General features: G+C 38.1%; 1 protein-coding gene across 1 annotated transcript in view; it reads right to left on the reverse strand.

Moving 5' to 3' along the window:
- ZNF277 (zinc finger protein 277) overlaps positions 1–14,846 on the reverse strand; it is a 141,735-nt gene that overhangs the window by 21,461 nt on the left and 105,428 nt on the right. Inside the window, exon 5 of the mRNA XM_012457014.2 lies at positions 12,032–12,123. Within this exon, the coding sequence (XP_012312437.2) occupies positions 12,032–12,123 (92 nt within the window). The remainder of the gene's footprint in view (positions 1–12,031; positions 12,124–14,846) is intronic.

Here is a 14,846-nt window from a genome sequence, read left to right on the forward strand (position 1 = left end):
AGTTAACAGGTCTAATTACATGCAAGGGCTGTGATAACCTGCAAACACAATGACTAACTTCTTGATTAATTTATACAGAAAAGGACAAATGTAATTATGTAACTTTTACATAGCAAAAAAGTATATGTGTATAATACATTCTACAGAGCCTTTATCACAACTTTAGTTCATAAAATAAAGGTGGCTGTTTTGGATATATCTGTATAAGTACCATGGATAGACTGACTATGCACGGTCAGTATAAGTACCATTGATAGACCATTGATAGACTGATTATGCATAGTGACACATTATGTAGGTTTATCTAGATTATTTAGACACCTACCTGGTCCCCTCAAAAAAGTTTTTAGTGTTTTTTTTTCCCCTTGAGAAAGTGAAATAAAGAAATAAAACAAACATTTCTATAAAAATGTTCGACTTCTTTTTTTAAACTACGTAGGAGATACATTTATTAACCTTGTGGTTAATATGCTCATTTGTCTTACTGCCTATTACTGATAAGTTTGATGAAAACTACTTGTTAGGGTAGTTCACAGTGCCTTTTGGGCCCACAAAGTTTCTCCCAGGAGCAGCCCTGACAGAGCTTTCCAGGAGTGCCAGACCTGAGGCTCAGGCTGTGGAAAAGTTCAGGTGAAAGTGGAGCTGGGAGCCTCTTGCAGGCAGTGTGGTAGGGGTGTGTGTGTGTGTGTGTGTGTGTGTGTGTGTGTGTGTGTGTTGGGAGTGTGGGGGTGTCAAGCAGAGGGTTAGAAAGCTCCCCCTACCCCCAAGGCCATGTTGGGGTAAAGTACAGTGCCTCTGGATCCAGAGAGGTTCTCCCAGAGTGGCTGAGCCATAGTTAACATCTGCCTAGAACTTCCAGGATAAAGATCCAGATCCTAGATTGTGCCTGGGTGCTGTTAGAAATAATATCTGATTCAAGGGGTATGGGTGGGTTGGGAGGTTTCCCTCACCAGCAGGCTATCTAGGATCAAAATGTCTTGCCATTAAGATTCACACTCAATGTACTCAGAAGAACCTAATCCTGTTCTCAGCCTCTCTGGGGCCCAAGAACCTGGCATCTAGAGTCTGAGTTAGGAGATGAGATGCCAGTGGTTGGCTCATGGGGTAAATGAGTTTGGAGACTCTGCCAGTCTCAGAGACTCTGTTCAGGTAAGCCTCAGTGGCTTCTGGGATCTAAGAGGATCGGTTCAGTAAGGCTTTTGACCCCAGCTAGTGGCTTGCTGGGAGGGATGTGGGTGGAATTGACTGACAGCCCTTAGAACTTGTTTCCAGGTTTAGCTAGGTCAGGACTTCATGACTCCAAAATGTTCTCCCAAGAGCATCCAACCCTGACAGGTCTACCCAGGGCTTTCAGGCCTGATACCCAAGGCTTGGAATGGACCAAGATACAGTAGCTGGCTCAGGAGGTACTGATGTATCTGCTAGGTACACTTAGTACTAGGTGTACTAGGAAGGTCCCCATGATCCCAGGCTCTGTTGCCCCACTGAGAACATGCCTGTATGAATGAAGGCTGCTCTGAACTTTTCTGGGGCTTCCCAGCCAGGAATACAGATATTGAAAGTGAAGGAATGAGGGCTAACAAGCAGCTGTCTTGAAGCAGATAGGAGTGTTAGGAGGCTACCCTGGCCACATACCTAATTGCTACCATCTCTAATACCTTCTGGATCCAGGACAGTTCTACCACAGTGGGCCAAAATTGAGCGAGGTTTGCCCAAGGGTTCTACGACTGACATCTAAGAGCTGGAAAGGGACTGAGTGAAGGCAAAGTCAGTGCTAGGAAAAGGGCTGGTGGGGTTAACAGTCTTCATTTGGTACCATGCTGTGATCTGATGGTCGCTGATGTCTTCTGGTTTCACGGGAGGTTCCCCTAGGAGTGGCCTAGTCTTAGCCAGGACTACCGAGGGTTCCAAGGCAGATATCCAGGCTCTGAAAGTGGGGCCAGGTACAGATGGAGCTGGTAACAGGCTCAAGAAGGGGCTGGTTGTCCTCTCCAATACTATGATGGTTTACTTAATATATCAGCTTGACCTGGTTAAAGGATGCCCAGATAGTTGTTAAAAACAGTATATCTAGGTATGTCTGTGAGGATGTTTCTGGAAGAGATTAGCATTTGAATCAGCAGACTGAGTAAAGAAGATAGCCCATACCAATGAGGGTAGGTATCATCCAAGCCATGGGGGCCCAGATAGTTGAGCTGGGAAATTCTTCTTCTCCTGTTCCTAGACACTCAGGTTCCTGGTTCTCGGACCTCTGGACTCAGACTGAATTTACCACTGGCTTTCTTGGATCTCCAATTTGCAGATAGCATATTGTGGCACTTTTCAGCCTCCATAATTGTGCAGACCAATTCCCATAAGTATCCTCTTATATATTTATATATACTATTGGTCCTGTTTCTCTGGAGAACCCTGACTAATACAAGTACCTAAGTGGTTTGCCGGCTAATTCAAAATTAGCTTGATTCAGCCTATTGTCTGAGGTAAGAAGAGACTGAAGGCTTCACCCTTCTAGCCACAGTTGCTGGTTGGTAAAGGGCCAAGAAAATCTTTAAAGCTTTGAAGTAGAGATGGCACCTTATATGATCTGCTTGTCAGACTTTGAAGTCCTTCAATTCCTGATCAGCCAAGATGATTCCTCAAATTGCTGAATTATTGCTTTAATTTTTAAATTAATCCCTAATGTCAACTTGCTTTAATTTCTGGGAAATTAAATGCATAACAGTCTAAATTATTATTTTAATGCCTTTCTTTATAAACATTTTTTATTAATGACATAGTTTTTCTTCAAATTACAAGTTTCACATAAACTTACATTTTTTATATTTATAGACAATCCCCAATTTATAGATGGTCTGACTTTGAGTACTCATACAACCATTTGCTTTTTATTTTCAGTGTAATATTCAATACATTGCATGAGATATTCAAAATTTTATTATAAAGTATGGTTGTGTTAGACAGTTTTGCCCACCTGTAGGCTAATGTAAGTGTTCAAAGCATGCCTAAGGTAGGTTAGGTATATTAAACATTTTTTTGACATGATATTTTAAATGTACAATGGCTTTATTGAGATATAATCCCACTGTAAATCAAGGACCACTGGTATTCTATTATTTCACATTGAAAATGGTACTTAAAAGCACGTAATAATTATAAATAAATAAATAATATCTTTTGGGCTGAAATGAAGTTTTACTTAAAATTATTATTTCAAGCACTTTTCCTTTTCAAATATTCTTTCCTCTTTAGGAATAAATGTTTCCCTACATAGTGCTCTCTGATCTTATTTTTTTTCCTGATTTAATACGGTATGTAATCAGTTTTTGCTAAATTTATAAATGTGATTTGGCCAAACAGGATTAAATTAAAGAAACAGCTTTGAGAGAAGCAGTTTTGGAACAGTGGGGCATGGACCTCTGAAAATCTGCTCCTCTATTAAAGCAACAGTAGCACTGGTGAAAATGGTCAAAATCAACTTTTTAAGGACTCTGGAATTAACAGGAGGCAAGCAACAATCCAAGGAACATTTATTTAGGAAACATGGGTCAACTGTGGGAAGAATGGTGAGCTTTGTGATGTTGTAATTTGCCCCACTTAGCTCCACAACAGCCTTGACAAGAGCAGCATCACAGCCACTGGAAGGGGCCATTCTGAAAGAACTGTTACTATTCAGCCTGTATGGCAGGTAATGGGAAAAGGCCCATTCATAGTTTGTCTTTCTGACATGATTCAGTCCACCCATTGAAAAAATTCTCCCCACTAGGGCATTTGCCAGAAACAATCAGAAACAATTTTGTAACATCACAGCTGCCCAAGGCAATACTAATTGCAGCAAACAATAGGCCAAAAAAATTAAAAGGAGTGTTTGGGTAATGAGGTGTCTATAGAGGACTTTGACAAGTTGACATTTTCCTGGGGAATCTAGAAGGCCATATATATGTGCCCATCTATGTATGCCCTGGAAAAACCTGTGAAGATTCTAATCTGTCACCTCCAGTTGACCCTGAGACACTATACAGGCATGAAGTGAAGGCTAAAGCAGAACTGTAAACTGATGAAATGTTGAAGGTGTGCTCCAACTCACATACAGAGCCCCTTGGCAAAGGGCAGAAGATATAATGGTTTAAAGCATTTAAGGAAATCTCTGACCATTAGCTGAACACTAAGCTAACTGTGAAGAGATTTCAGTGGCCACACATTAGCAATAATACATACTTTGGGGAATTAGTCCAAGAAAGTCACTAAACACACAAAAGTAACAAAAACCCTGGTGGGGTGGAGGAAGAATTCGATTTCCAGAGTCATCACATTATATTACTTAAATGTTGAGTTTTCAACAAAAAATTACAAGACATGCAAAGAAATAAGAAACTTTCGTCCATACACACAGGGGAAGAAAGCAGAAACAGAAATCACCCCTGAGAAAGTCCAGATGTTGGACACAGTAGACACAGACTTTAAGTTAGCTAATATAAATATGTTCAAAAGAACTAAAGAAAACCATGTCTAAAGAATAAAAGGAAATTATGAAAATATCTTATGAAACAACACCAATAAAAAGATATAAATCATTAAGTATTTTATTTTATTTTTTAAAAATGTTGCTCCAAAGACAGAGCAGAGATATCTCATAGGAAGACTGGCCCAGAGTACCCAGAAATTATTAAAAAAACAAAAATAGAAATTTTGGATTTGAAAATAACAATAAATGAAATAAAAAATTGACTAGAAGGGCTCAAAAGATTTAAGCTGGAAGTAAGACTCAACGAATTGGAAGACTGGTCAAATGAGATTTTCAAGTCTTAGAAGAAAAAACAAACAAAAAAATAAACAGAGTTACTGAGATCAAGTTTACCAACTTATGTATAATAGGATTTCCAAAAGGTGAGTGAAGAAAGAGAGAGACAGACAGAGAAAGAGAGAGAGTGAAAAAGAGAGAGGGCAGAAATAACATTTAAAGAAATAGTGTCTGAAAACTTTTCAAATTTGATGAAACACATAATCTTTAACATCTAAAAAACCCAATAAACTTCAAGTAGAACAAATCAAGAGAATTAATACAAGAAAATCACTAAACATACAAGCAGCAACACAAATCCTGGTGGGGCAGGGGAGGAATCAGATTGATGATCTCTGTAGTTGTTTATTTATTTTGTTGTTGTTCTTTTTTTCTTCTATTCCAAAGACTGGAAAATCTCAATTGAACAATCTCCAAATTCATTGATTCTTACCAAGAGATAAGGCATCCTTACCAAGACATAAACTGTCAACAGGCAAAGACAAAGAAAATGTCTTAAAAGATGCAAGAAAAAAGTCAACTCCTTACATACAGGCAGGTGATCCTTAATAAGATTACCATTTGACTTCTCACCAGAAATTATAATTGCATTTTATAACCCTTTCTTCTCATATCTGATATGAAAGATAATTGTACAAAGCAGTAATTAGAAAAAATGTTCATGAGCTGATAATATATAAAGGTATAATTTGTATGACAATAGCACAAAGGAATAAGGAAGAAACAAATTACACTGAAGCAAAGTTTTTGCATATTATTGAAATTAAGTTATGAATCTGAACCAGATTATTTTCAATTAAAATGTTAATTCCAATCCCCAGGGCAACCACTAAGAAAAAGAGTTCAAAATCCATGGTACAAGAAACAAGGGAACTAAAATCACACACTAGAAAATACCTATTCAACACAAAAAAAGGCAACAATAGAGGAGAATGATGAAAAGACCTAAAACATATTGAAAACAAATAGCAAAATGGTAGAAGTAAATGTGATCTTATTAAATTACATTAAACACAAATGAATTAAGCACTACAATTAAAAGGTGAAGACTGGCAGAATGTATCAAAAATGATCCAACTGTCTATAAAAGATCCAACTGTCTATGAAAGATATACTTTAGACACAAACAGGTTAAAACAAATAATGAACGGTGTGGAAGAGAGGAGAAAAAGTAGATGTATGGTAACAATAAAGTACTTATTATCCTTGTCTGTTATTCACCTCTTCTTTCTATTTTTATGTCCCAATGCTGGGAGGACACAAATGTACACCTGCAACACTGCTAATATAGTGCATAAGTGGACTCAGATTGTGTTTTTCATCTTACAGGCTGACCTTTTCATAAATAAAAAGAACTGATGAAGGAGAGGGAACATTTTATAAGAACTAGACACTATTTATCTTTCTTTTTTAATTTTTTTATTTTTAATTTAATTTACTTTAGGTACCTACTATATGTGGCATTTCTCCACATGTTATCCCTCCCGGCCCTCCCCACCCCCTGTTGTCTCTCCTCTACTCCCCCCAACTGTCCCCTCTGTGTGATGCTCCTCTCCCTGAGTCCACGTGTTCTTGTTGTTCAACACCCACCTATGAGTGAGAACATATGGTGCTTGGATTTCTGTTCTTGGGTCAGTTTGCTGAGAATGATGGTTTCCAGATTCATCCAAGTCCCTACAAAGGACACGAACTCATCATTTTTTATGGCTGTGTAGTATTCCATGGTGTATATGTACCACATTTTCTTTGTCCAGTCTATCATTGATGGGCATTTGGGTTGGTTCCAGAACTTTGCTATTGTACACAGGGCTGCAATGAACATACGTGTGCATTTATAGTAGTGTGTCTTTATAGTAGAACGATTTATAGTTCTTTGGGTATATACCCAGTAATGGATTGCTGGGTCAAATGGAATTTCTATTTCTAGATCCTTGAGAAATCGCCACACTGTCTTCCACCATGGTTGAACTAATTTACACTCCCACCAACTGTGTAAGAGTGTTCCTATTTCTCTACATCCTCTCCAGCATCTGTTGTCTCCATATTTTTTAATGATTGCCATTCTAACTGGCATGAGATGATATCTCAGTGTGGTTTTGATTTGCATTTCTCTAGTGACCAGTGATGATGAGCATTTTTCATATGTTTCTTGGCCTCATATATATCCTCTTTTGAAAAGCATCTGTTCGTATCCACTCACTTTTGAATGGGGTTGTTTTTTTCTTGTATATCTGTTTTAGTTCTTTGTAGATTCTGGATATCAGCCCTTTGTCAGATAGGTAGATTGCAAAAATTTTTTCCCATTCTGTTGGTTGCTGATTCACTCTAATGATGGTTTCTTTTGCTGTACAGAAGCTCTGGAGTTTAATTAGATCACATTTGTCTATCCTGGCTTTTATTGCCATTGCTCTTGGTGTTTTAGTCATGAAGTCCTTGCCTAGGCCTATGTCCTGGATAGTTTTGCCTACGTTTTCTTCTAGTCTTTTTATGGTGCTAGGTTTTATGTTTAAATCTTTGATCCATCTGGAGTTAATTTTAGTGTAAGGTGACAGGTAGGGGTCCAGTTTCTACTTTCTGCACATTGCTAGCCAGTTTTCCCAACACCATTTATTAAACATGGAGTCCTTTCCCCATTGCTTGTTTTTGCTGGGTTTCTCAAAGATCAGATGGTTGTAGATGTGTGGTGTTTCTTATGGGGTCTCTGTTCTGTTCCATTGGTCTATGTCTCTGTTTTGGTACCAGTACCATGCTGTTTTGATTACTGTAGCCTTGTAGTATAGTTTGAAGTCTGGCAGTGTGATGCCTCTGGCTTTGTTCTTTTTGCTTAGGATTGTCTTGGCTATGTGGGGTCTTTTGTGATTCCATATGAAGTTTAAAGTGGTTTTTTCCAGTTCTGTGAAGAAGGTCATTGGTAGCTTGATGGGGATAGCATTGAAGCTATAGATTACTTTGGGCAGTATAGGCATTTTCACATATTGATTCTTCCTACCATGAGCATGGAATGCTTCTCCGTTTGTTTCCTCTCTTATTTCGTTGAGCAGTGGTTTGTAGTTCTCCTCGAAGAAGTCCTTTACATCCTTTGTTAGTTGTATTCCTAGGCATTTTATTCTCTTTGTAGTAATTGTAAATGGGAGTTGGCTCTTGATTTGGCTCTCTGTTTGTCTGTTATTGGTATATAGGAATATTTGTGATTTTTGCACTTTGATTTTGTATCCTGAGACTTTGCTGAAGTTGCTTATTAGTTTGAGAAGATTTTGGGCTTAGACGATGGGGTCTTCTAGATATATGATCATGTCATCTGCAAATAGAGACAGTTTGACTTCCTCCTTTCCTAATCAAATATCCTTTATTTCTTTTTCTTGCCTGATTGCTCTGGCTAGAACTTCCAATACTATGTTGAATAGGAGTGGTGAGAGAGGGCATCCTTGTCTAGTGCCAGATTTCAAAGGGAATTCTTCCAGCTTTTGCCCGTTCAGTATGATATTGGCTGTAGGTTTGTCAAATACGGCTTTTACCATTTTATGATACGCTCCATCAATACCTAGTTTATTGAGAGTTTTTAGCATGAAGGACTGTTGAATTTTATCTAAGGCCTTCTCTGCCTCTATTGAGATAATCATGTGGTTTTTGTCTTTGGTTCCGTTTACGTGATGGATTACATTTATGGATTTGCGTATGTTGAACCAGTCTTGCATCCCTGGGATGAAGCCTACTTGGTCGTGATGGATAAGCTTCTGGATGTGCTGTTGCAATCTGTTTGCCAGTATTTTATTGAAGATTTTTGTATTGATGTTCATCATGGATATTGGCCTGAAGTATTCTTTTTTAGTTGAGTCTCTGCCTGGTTTTGGTATCAGGTGATGTTGGTCTCATAAAATGAGTTAGGGAGGATTCTCTCCTTTTGTATTGTTTGATACAGTTTCAGAAGGAATGGAACCAGCTCCTCTTTGTACGTCTGGTAGAATTCGGCTGTGAACCCGTCTGGACCTGGACTTTTTTTGGTTGGTAGGCTATTGATTGCTGCCTCTACTTCAGCCCTTGTTATTGGTCTATTCAGGGTTTCAGCTTCCTCCTGGTTTAGTTTTGGTATAGTACAAGTGTCTAGGAATTTATCCATTTCTTCCTGGTTTACTGGTTTATGTGAGTAGAGCTGTTTGTAGTAATCTCTGATGGTGGTTTGTATTTCTGTGAGATCAGTGGTGATATCCCCTTTATCGTTTTTTATTGCATCTATTTGATTCTTCTCCCTTTTCTTTTTTATTAATCTGGCTAGCGGTCTATTTTGTTGATCTTTTCAAAAACCCAGCTCCTGGATTTATTGATTTTTTGAAGAGTTTTTTGTGTCTCTATCTCCTTCAGTTCTACTCTGATCTTAGTTATCTCTTGTCTTCTGCTAGCTTTTGAGTTTTTTTGATCTTGCTCCTCTATTTCTTTCAATTTTGATGACAGGGTGTCAATTTTAGATCTTTCCTCTCTTCTCTGGCGGGCATTTATTGATATAAATTTCCCTCTCAATACTGCTTTAAAGGTGTCCCAGAGATTCTGGTAAGTTGTGTCTTCATTCTGGTTGGTTTCGAAGAACATCTTTATTTCTACCTTCATTTCATTGTTTATCCAGTTAGCATTCAGAAGCAAGTTGTTCAGTTTCCAAGTGGCTGTGAGGGTTTGAGTGTGCTTGATCCTGAGTTCTAGTCTGATTGAGCTGTGGTCTGATAGACTGTTTGTTATGATTTCTGTTCTTTTGCATTTGCTGAGGAGTGATGTGTTTCCAATGATGTGGTCAATTTTAGAGTAAGTGCAATGTGGTGCTGAGAAAAATGTATATTCTGTGGATTTGGGGTGGAGAGTTCTGTATATGTCTATTAGATCCGCTTGGTCGAGCTCTGCATTCAAGTCCTGGATATCCTTGTTAATTTTCTGTCTCATTGATCTGTCTAATATTGAGAGTGGAGTATTGAAGTCTCCCACTATTATTGTGTGGGAGTCTAAATCTCATTTTAGGTCATTAAGAACTTGCTTTATGTATCTGGGTGCTCCTGTGTTGGGGGCGTATATATTCAGGATAGTTAGCTCTTCCTGTTGGATTGATCTTTTTACCATTATGTAATGTCCTTCTTTGTCTCTTTTGATCTTTGTTGGTTTGAAGTCCATTTTATCAGAGACTAGGGTTGCAATCCCTGCTTTTTTTTGTTCTCCATTTGCTTGGTAAATCTTCTTCCATCCCTTTATTTTGAGTCTATGTTTGTCTTTGTATGTGAGATGGGTTTCTTGAATACAGCACACTGATGGATTCTGACTTTTTATCCAGTTTGCCAGTCTGTGTCTTTTGATTGGGGCGTTTAGGCCATTTGCATTCAATGTTAATACTGTTACGTGTGAATTTGATCCTGCCATTTTGTTACTGGCTGATTTTCTTTCTCATTAGTTGACTCATTTTCTTCATCGCATTTTTGGTTTTTGCCAACTGGTTTGCTTTTGCAGTGACTGGTACTTGTTCCTTTCCATGCTTAGTGTTTCTTTCAGGAGCTCTTGTAGGGCAGGTCTGGTGGTGACAAAATCTCTCAATAATTGCTTGTCTGTAAAGCATTTTATTTCTCCTTCACTTATGAAGCTTAGTTTGGCTGGATATGAGATTCTGGGTTTAAAGTTCTTTTCTTTAAGGATGTTGAATATTGGCCCCCACTCTCTTCTGGCTTGTAGGGTTTCTGCTGAGAGATCTGCTGTGAGTCTGATTGGCTTCCCTCTGTGGGTGACCTGACCTTTCTCTCTGGCTGCCCTTAGCATTTTTCCCTTCATTTTGACCCTGGTGAATCTGACGATTATGTGCCTTGGGGTTGCTCTTCTTGAGGAATATCTTTGCGGAGTTCTCTGTATTTCTTGAATTTGAAATTTGGACTAACTTGCTAGGCTTGGGAAGTTCTCCTGGATAATATCCTGGAGTGTGTTTTCCAGCCTGGATTCATTCACCATGTCATATTCAGGTATACCAGTCAAGCGTAGATTAGGTTTTTTCACATAATCCCATATTTCTTGGAGGGTTTTTTCATTTCTTTTCACTTTTTTTTCCTCTTGTATTGCCTTCTCTTTTTATTTCATTGAGTTGATCTTCAATCTCTGATATCCTCTCTACTACTTGATCAATTCAGCTATTAAAACTTGTATTTGCTTCACATAGTTCTCATGTTGTGTTTTTCAACTCCATCAAGCCATTTATGTTCTTCTCTAAGCTGGTTATTCTAGTTAGCATTTCGTCTAACCTTTTTTCAAGATTTTTGTTTATTTGCATTGAGTTAGAACGTGTTCTTTTAGCTCTGAAAAGTTTGTCATTATCCACCTTCTGAATCCTGCTTCCGTCAATTCTTCGCACTCCTTTTCAGTCAAGTTGTGATCCTGTGTTGTTGAGGAGTTGTGATCCCTTGAAGGAGAAGAGGTCTTTGATGGTTTCACCTTTTTTACGCTGGTTTTTTCTCATCTTTGTGGATTTATCTGGCTGTGGTGTCAGAGAGCTGCTTGATGAGGTCGCTTGTCTGCCTGTAGGGGCGCTACTGGGTTTCTAGGGACTCCTTCAGGTTACTAGGGAAGCTTCCTGTGTCTTTTTTGTTTATGCTGGGAGATTAGGACCGCGTCTTCCGTTGACCTGTAGGCGCTGCTGGGTTGTCAAGAACACCGTCCCTTTGCTGTGTTGGCTTCCTGTGTTTTTTGTTAAAACATGTAGCCCAATCCCACCCCTCTAGTGGTGGGTTGTGCCCTTCCTCCACTGGGCTGGATCATTCAGGGTTCATCTCAGACTGTGGCACTGGCTACACAACCCACTAGAGTCAGAGCTTCAGCTGGGGTTGGCGATAGAACCACCAATGCCCCCACTTCTTTTTTATGTCTTTATTTTTAATAATCAAGTGAACAATTAGCAATGATTTAGAGGAAACAAGTTAGTATACAGAGATGAATTTGCAGTAGTTTGTTGCATACTACTGATCTTGCTGGTCAGCTAATTTTAAAAGCCCTACAATATCAAACATAAATCTGCTTCTGTCATTTTAAGAATTTATTTCCCTTCACTGCTTAGAGCAACTACAGTCCATCTTTGATGTTGGGTATATTTTTTAAAAGTACTGCTTATATACAAAAGGGTCCTGAGCCAACACATAGAACTTAATTTATATAACCAACAGGAATGTTTTTATGAGTTTTCAAATTAAAAACAGTAACATTTAAAGATGCATAATGGCAAACCTGTTTCCAAGGAATTCTTCATTGCAAAACATACAAATGCCATGAAAATTGGTATCATTTCGTTCTTGCTGCTGTTGTTCCAGAATTTCTTTCTGGAAAGTAGAAACAGATTTATGGTATTATCTTAATGCACAGTTGCCTAATAAAAAATGTCTAAGTCTGGATGGGAGGAAACTAGGCTGGAAGCATAAAGGGAGTATATAAAAGTTGTCAACATTTCACATTTCTCTATTCCTGTTTTTGCATTAAACTCCAAGTCTGTATCACAAAATGCTTACAGAACACTCCACTTGAACAGCTATGTGGAAAATAAAGTCAACAAGGTTTTACTATCCTTTGCTACCCTGTCTTTTCCAGTGTTCTACCATCCTTACCCTCTTCCAAAACCAAAACTGAGGTTAGATCTTTGATTTGCTCCTCTCCCTAATTCTCAGTTTAATTTGTAATCAAATTCTGATCCATTTTTCACTTGATTCACTTGACTTTTCAATATAACTTTTCTCCACCATTCCCAAGGTCACCCTCCAGTTCGGTTTTTATTCAGTCATTGTGGGTTACTATAAATAAAGTCTCCTAAGGGGTCTCCCTGATTTCAATCACTTTTCCATCATATTTATCCTCTTTTTGCTGCTAGAATTTTTCTTAATATTTTCATGCATAATTAATTTGTTGCACCTCAACTCAAATAATTTAAAATATGCTCTGGTAATATCCTGCTATAATCAAGGTGGTTCCATATGTTATTTTTCCTGAGGTCATTTTATTTCCTTTTGCTTTTTCACTTTTACAAATCTTATCTGTTCATCAAGATTCTACTTGATTCCTGCTTCTACCATGCAACCATTTCTGACCACAGTACAGCAGTTAAGAGCTTAGGCTCTGAAACATGCAGCAAATCTGAATTTGAAATATGGCTCTCACATATAATTGATGTTGAACGTCTTTAATCCTCAGTTTTCTCATTTTTTTAAATTATTCATTAAGTTCTGGGATACATCTGCAGAACGTGCAGGTTTGTTACACAGGTATTCATGTGAGATGGTGGTTTGCTGCACCCATCAACCCATCATCTACATTAGGTATTTCTCCTAATGCTATCCCTCCTGTAGCCCCCCACCCCCGACAGGCCCTGGTGTGTGATGTTCCCCTCCCTGTGTCCATCTGTTCTCATTGTTCAACTCCCACTTATGAGTGAGAACATGCAGTGTTTGGTTTTCTGTTCCTGTGTTAGTTTGCTCAGAATGATGGTTTCCAGCCTCATCCAGGTCCCTACAAAGGACATAAACTTATCTTTTTTTACGGCTGCATAGTATTCCATGGTGTATATGTGCCACATTTTCTTTATCCAGTCTAGCATTGATGGGTATTTGGGTTGGTTCCAATTCTCTGCTATTGTGAACAATGCTGCAATAAATATTCATGTGCATGTGTCTTTACGGTAGAATTATTTATAAGCCTTTGGATATATACCCAGTAATGGGATTGCTGGGTCAAATGGTATTTCTGGTTCTAGATCCTTGAGGAATCACCACACTGTCTTCCACTATGGTTGAACTAATTCACACTCCCACTAACGGTGTAAAAGCATAAAAACCCTAGAAGAAAACCTAGGCAATACTACTCAGGACATAGGCATGGTCAAAGACTTCATGACTAAAACACGAGAAGCAACGTTAACAAAAGCCAAAATTGACAAATGGGATTTAATTAAACTAAAGAGCTTCTGCATAGCAAAAGAAACTATCATCAGAGTGAACAGGCAACCTACAGAATGGGAGAAAATTTTTGCAATCTATCCATCTGACAAAGGGCTAAAATCCAGAATCTACACGGAACTTAAACAAATTTACAAGAAAAAAAACAACCCCATCAAAATGTGGGCAAACAATATGAACAGACACTTCTCAAAAGATGACATTTACACAGCCAAGAAACATAAGAAAAAAAAAACCCATCAAAAAGTGGGAGAAAGATATTAACACACTTCTCAAAAGAAGACAATTTTTCCAGTGTCTCCCTATTAATGTATTCTATTTCTACTAACTACATCTAACCTCTCTGCTCTAGTAAGATTTTCTTTCTGACCAATATTGTATAGAACTGGCTTTTTACAACATGCAGCTGAAGGGGATCTCATGAAACTATCTACTGACTCCCTATAGGAGATGTTAGAGGATATGTTTAAAGCTACATAGCTACTTGGTATGAAATTTGGTGCTATTTTCATGATACCACATTTACTTTTTTCTCAGAAGGTACCCACTGTAGCATATGCAGATACAGAGCTTAGAACAGTGACCTTCCCATTTAGTGACAAACAACTTCAGAATCCAGGGGACAGCGACCTGGAGGGGTAGGGCAGCATTCAAATCTTTCTTACAAAATACCCACACAGAAGTCTCATGGAGATGAGTTCAATATAAATGAGCTGCTCAGCATTTGAGGCTTAAGACACACTAAAATAACAACCATTTTAGTGTGTCCTAAGCCCCAAATGTGGAGCAGCTCATTTATATTGAACCATAATATATGCAAATATAATTATTCCTCATTTCTAGTTTAATTGGAAAAAGAGGAATTCTAGATAAGTAGATTTTCTAGATCACAGAAATTTTAGTTTGATATTTGAAGGGTTAAGTTTTGTATAAGATGGTTTCTAAGACAATTCTTACGTTTTTCTGCATTCCAAATTCAAGACATAATTTAACCTGTTCTATATGATACAGGGTCTTTGCTGTGAACAATTACTACCAGACTATACTGTAATACAAATGTATTTTACTTTAAGGATCACTTTGTAAATGACTCCAAACTG

Source organism: Aotus nancymaae, unplaced genomic scaffold (assembly GCF_030222135.1).
Source record: "Aotus nancymaae isolate 86718 unplaced genomic scaffold, 86718_ANA_hifiasm-v0.15.2.pri h1tg000002l, whole genome shotgun sequence".
NCBI classification, from domain to species: Eukaryota; Metazoa; Chordata; class Mammalia; order Primates; family Aotidae; genus Aotus; species Aotus nancymaae.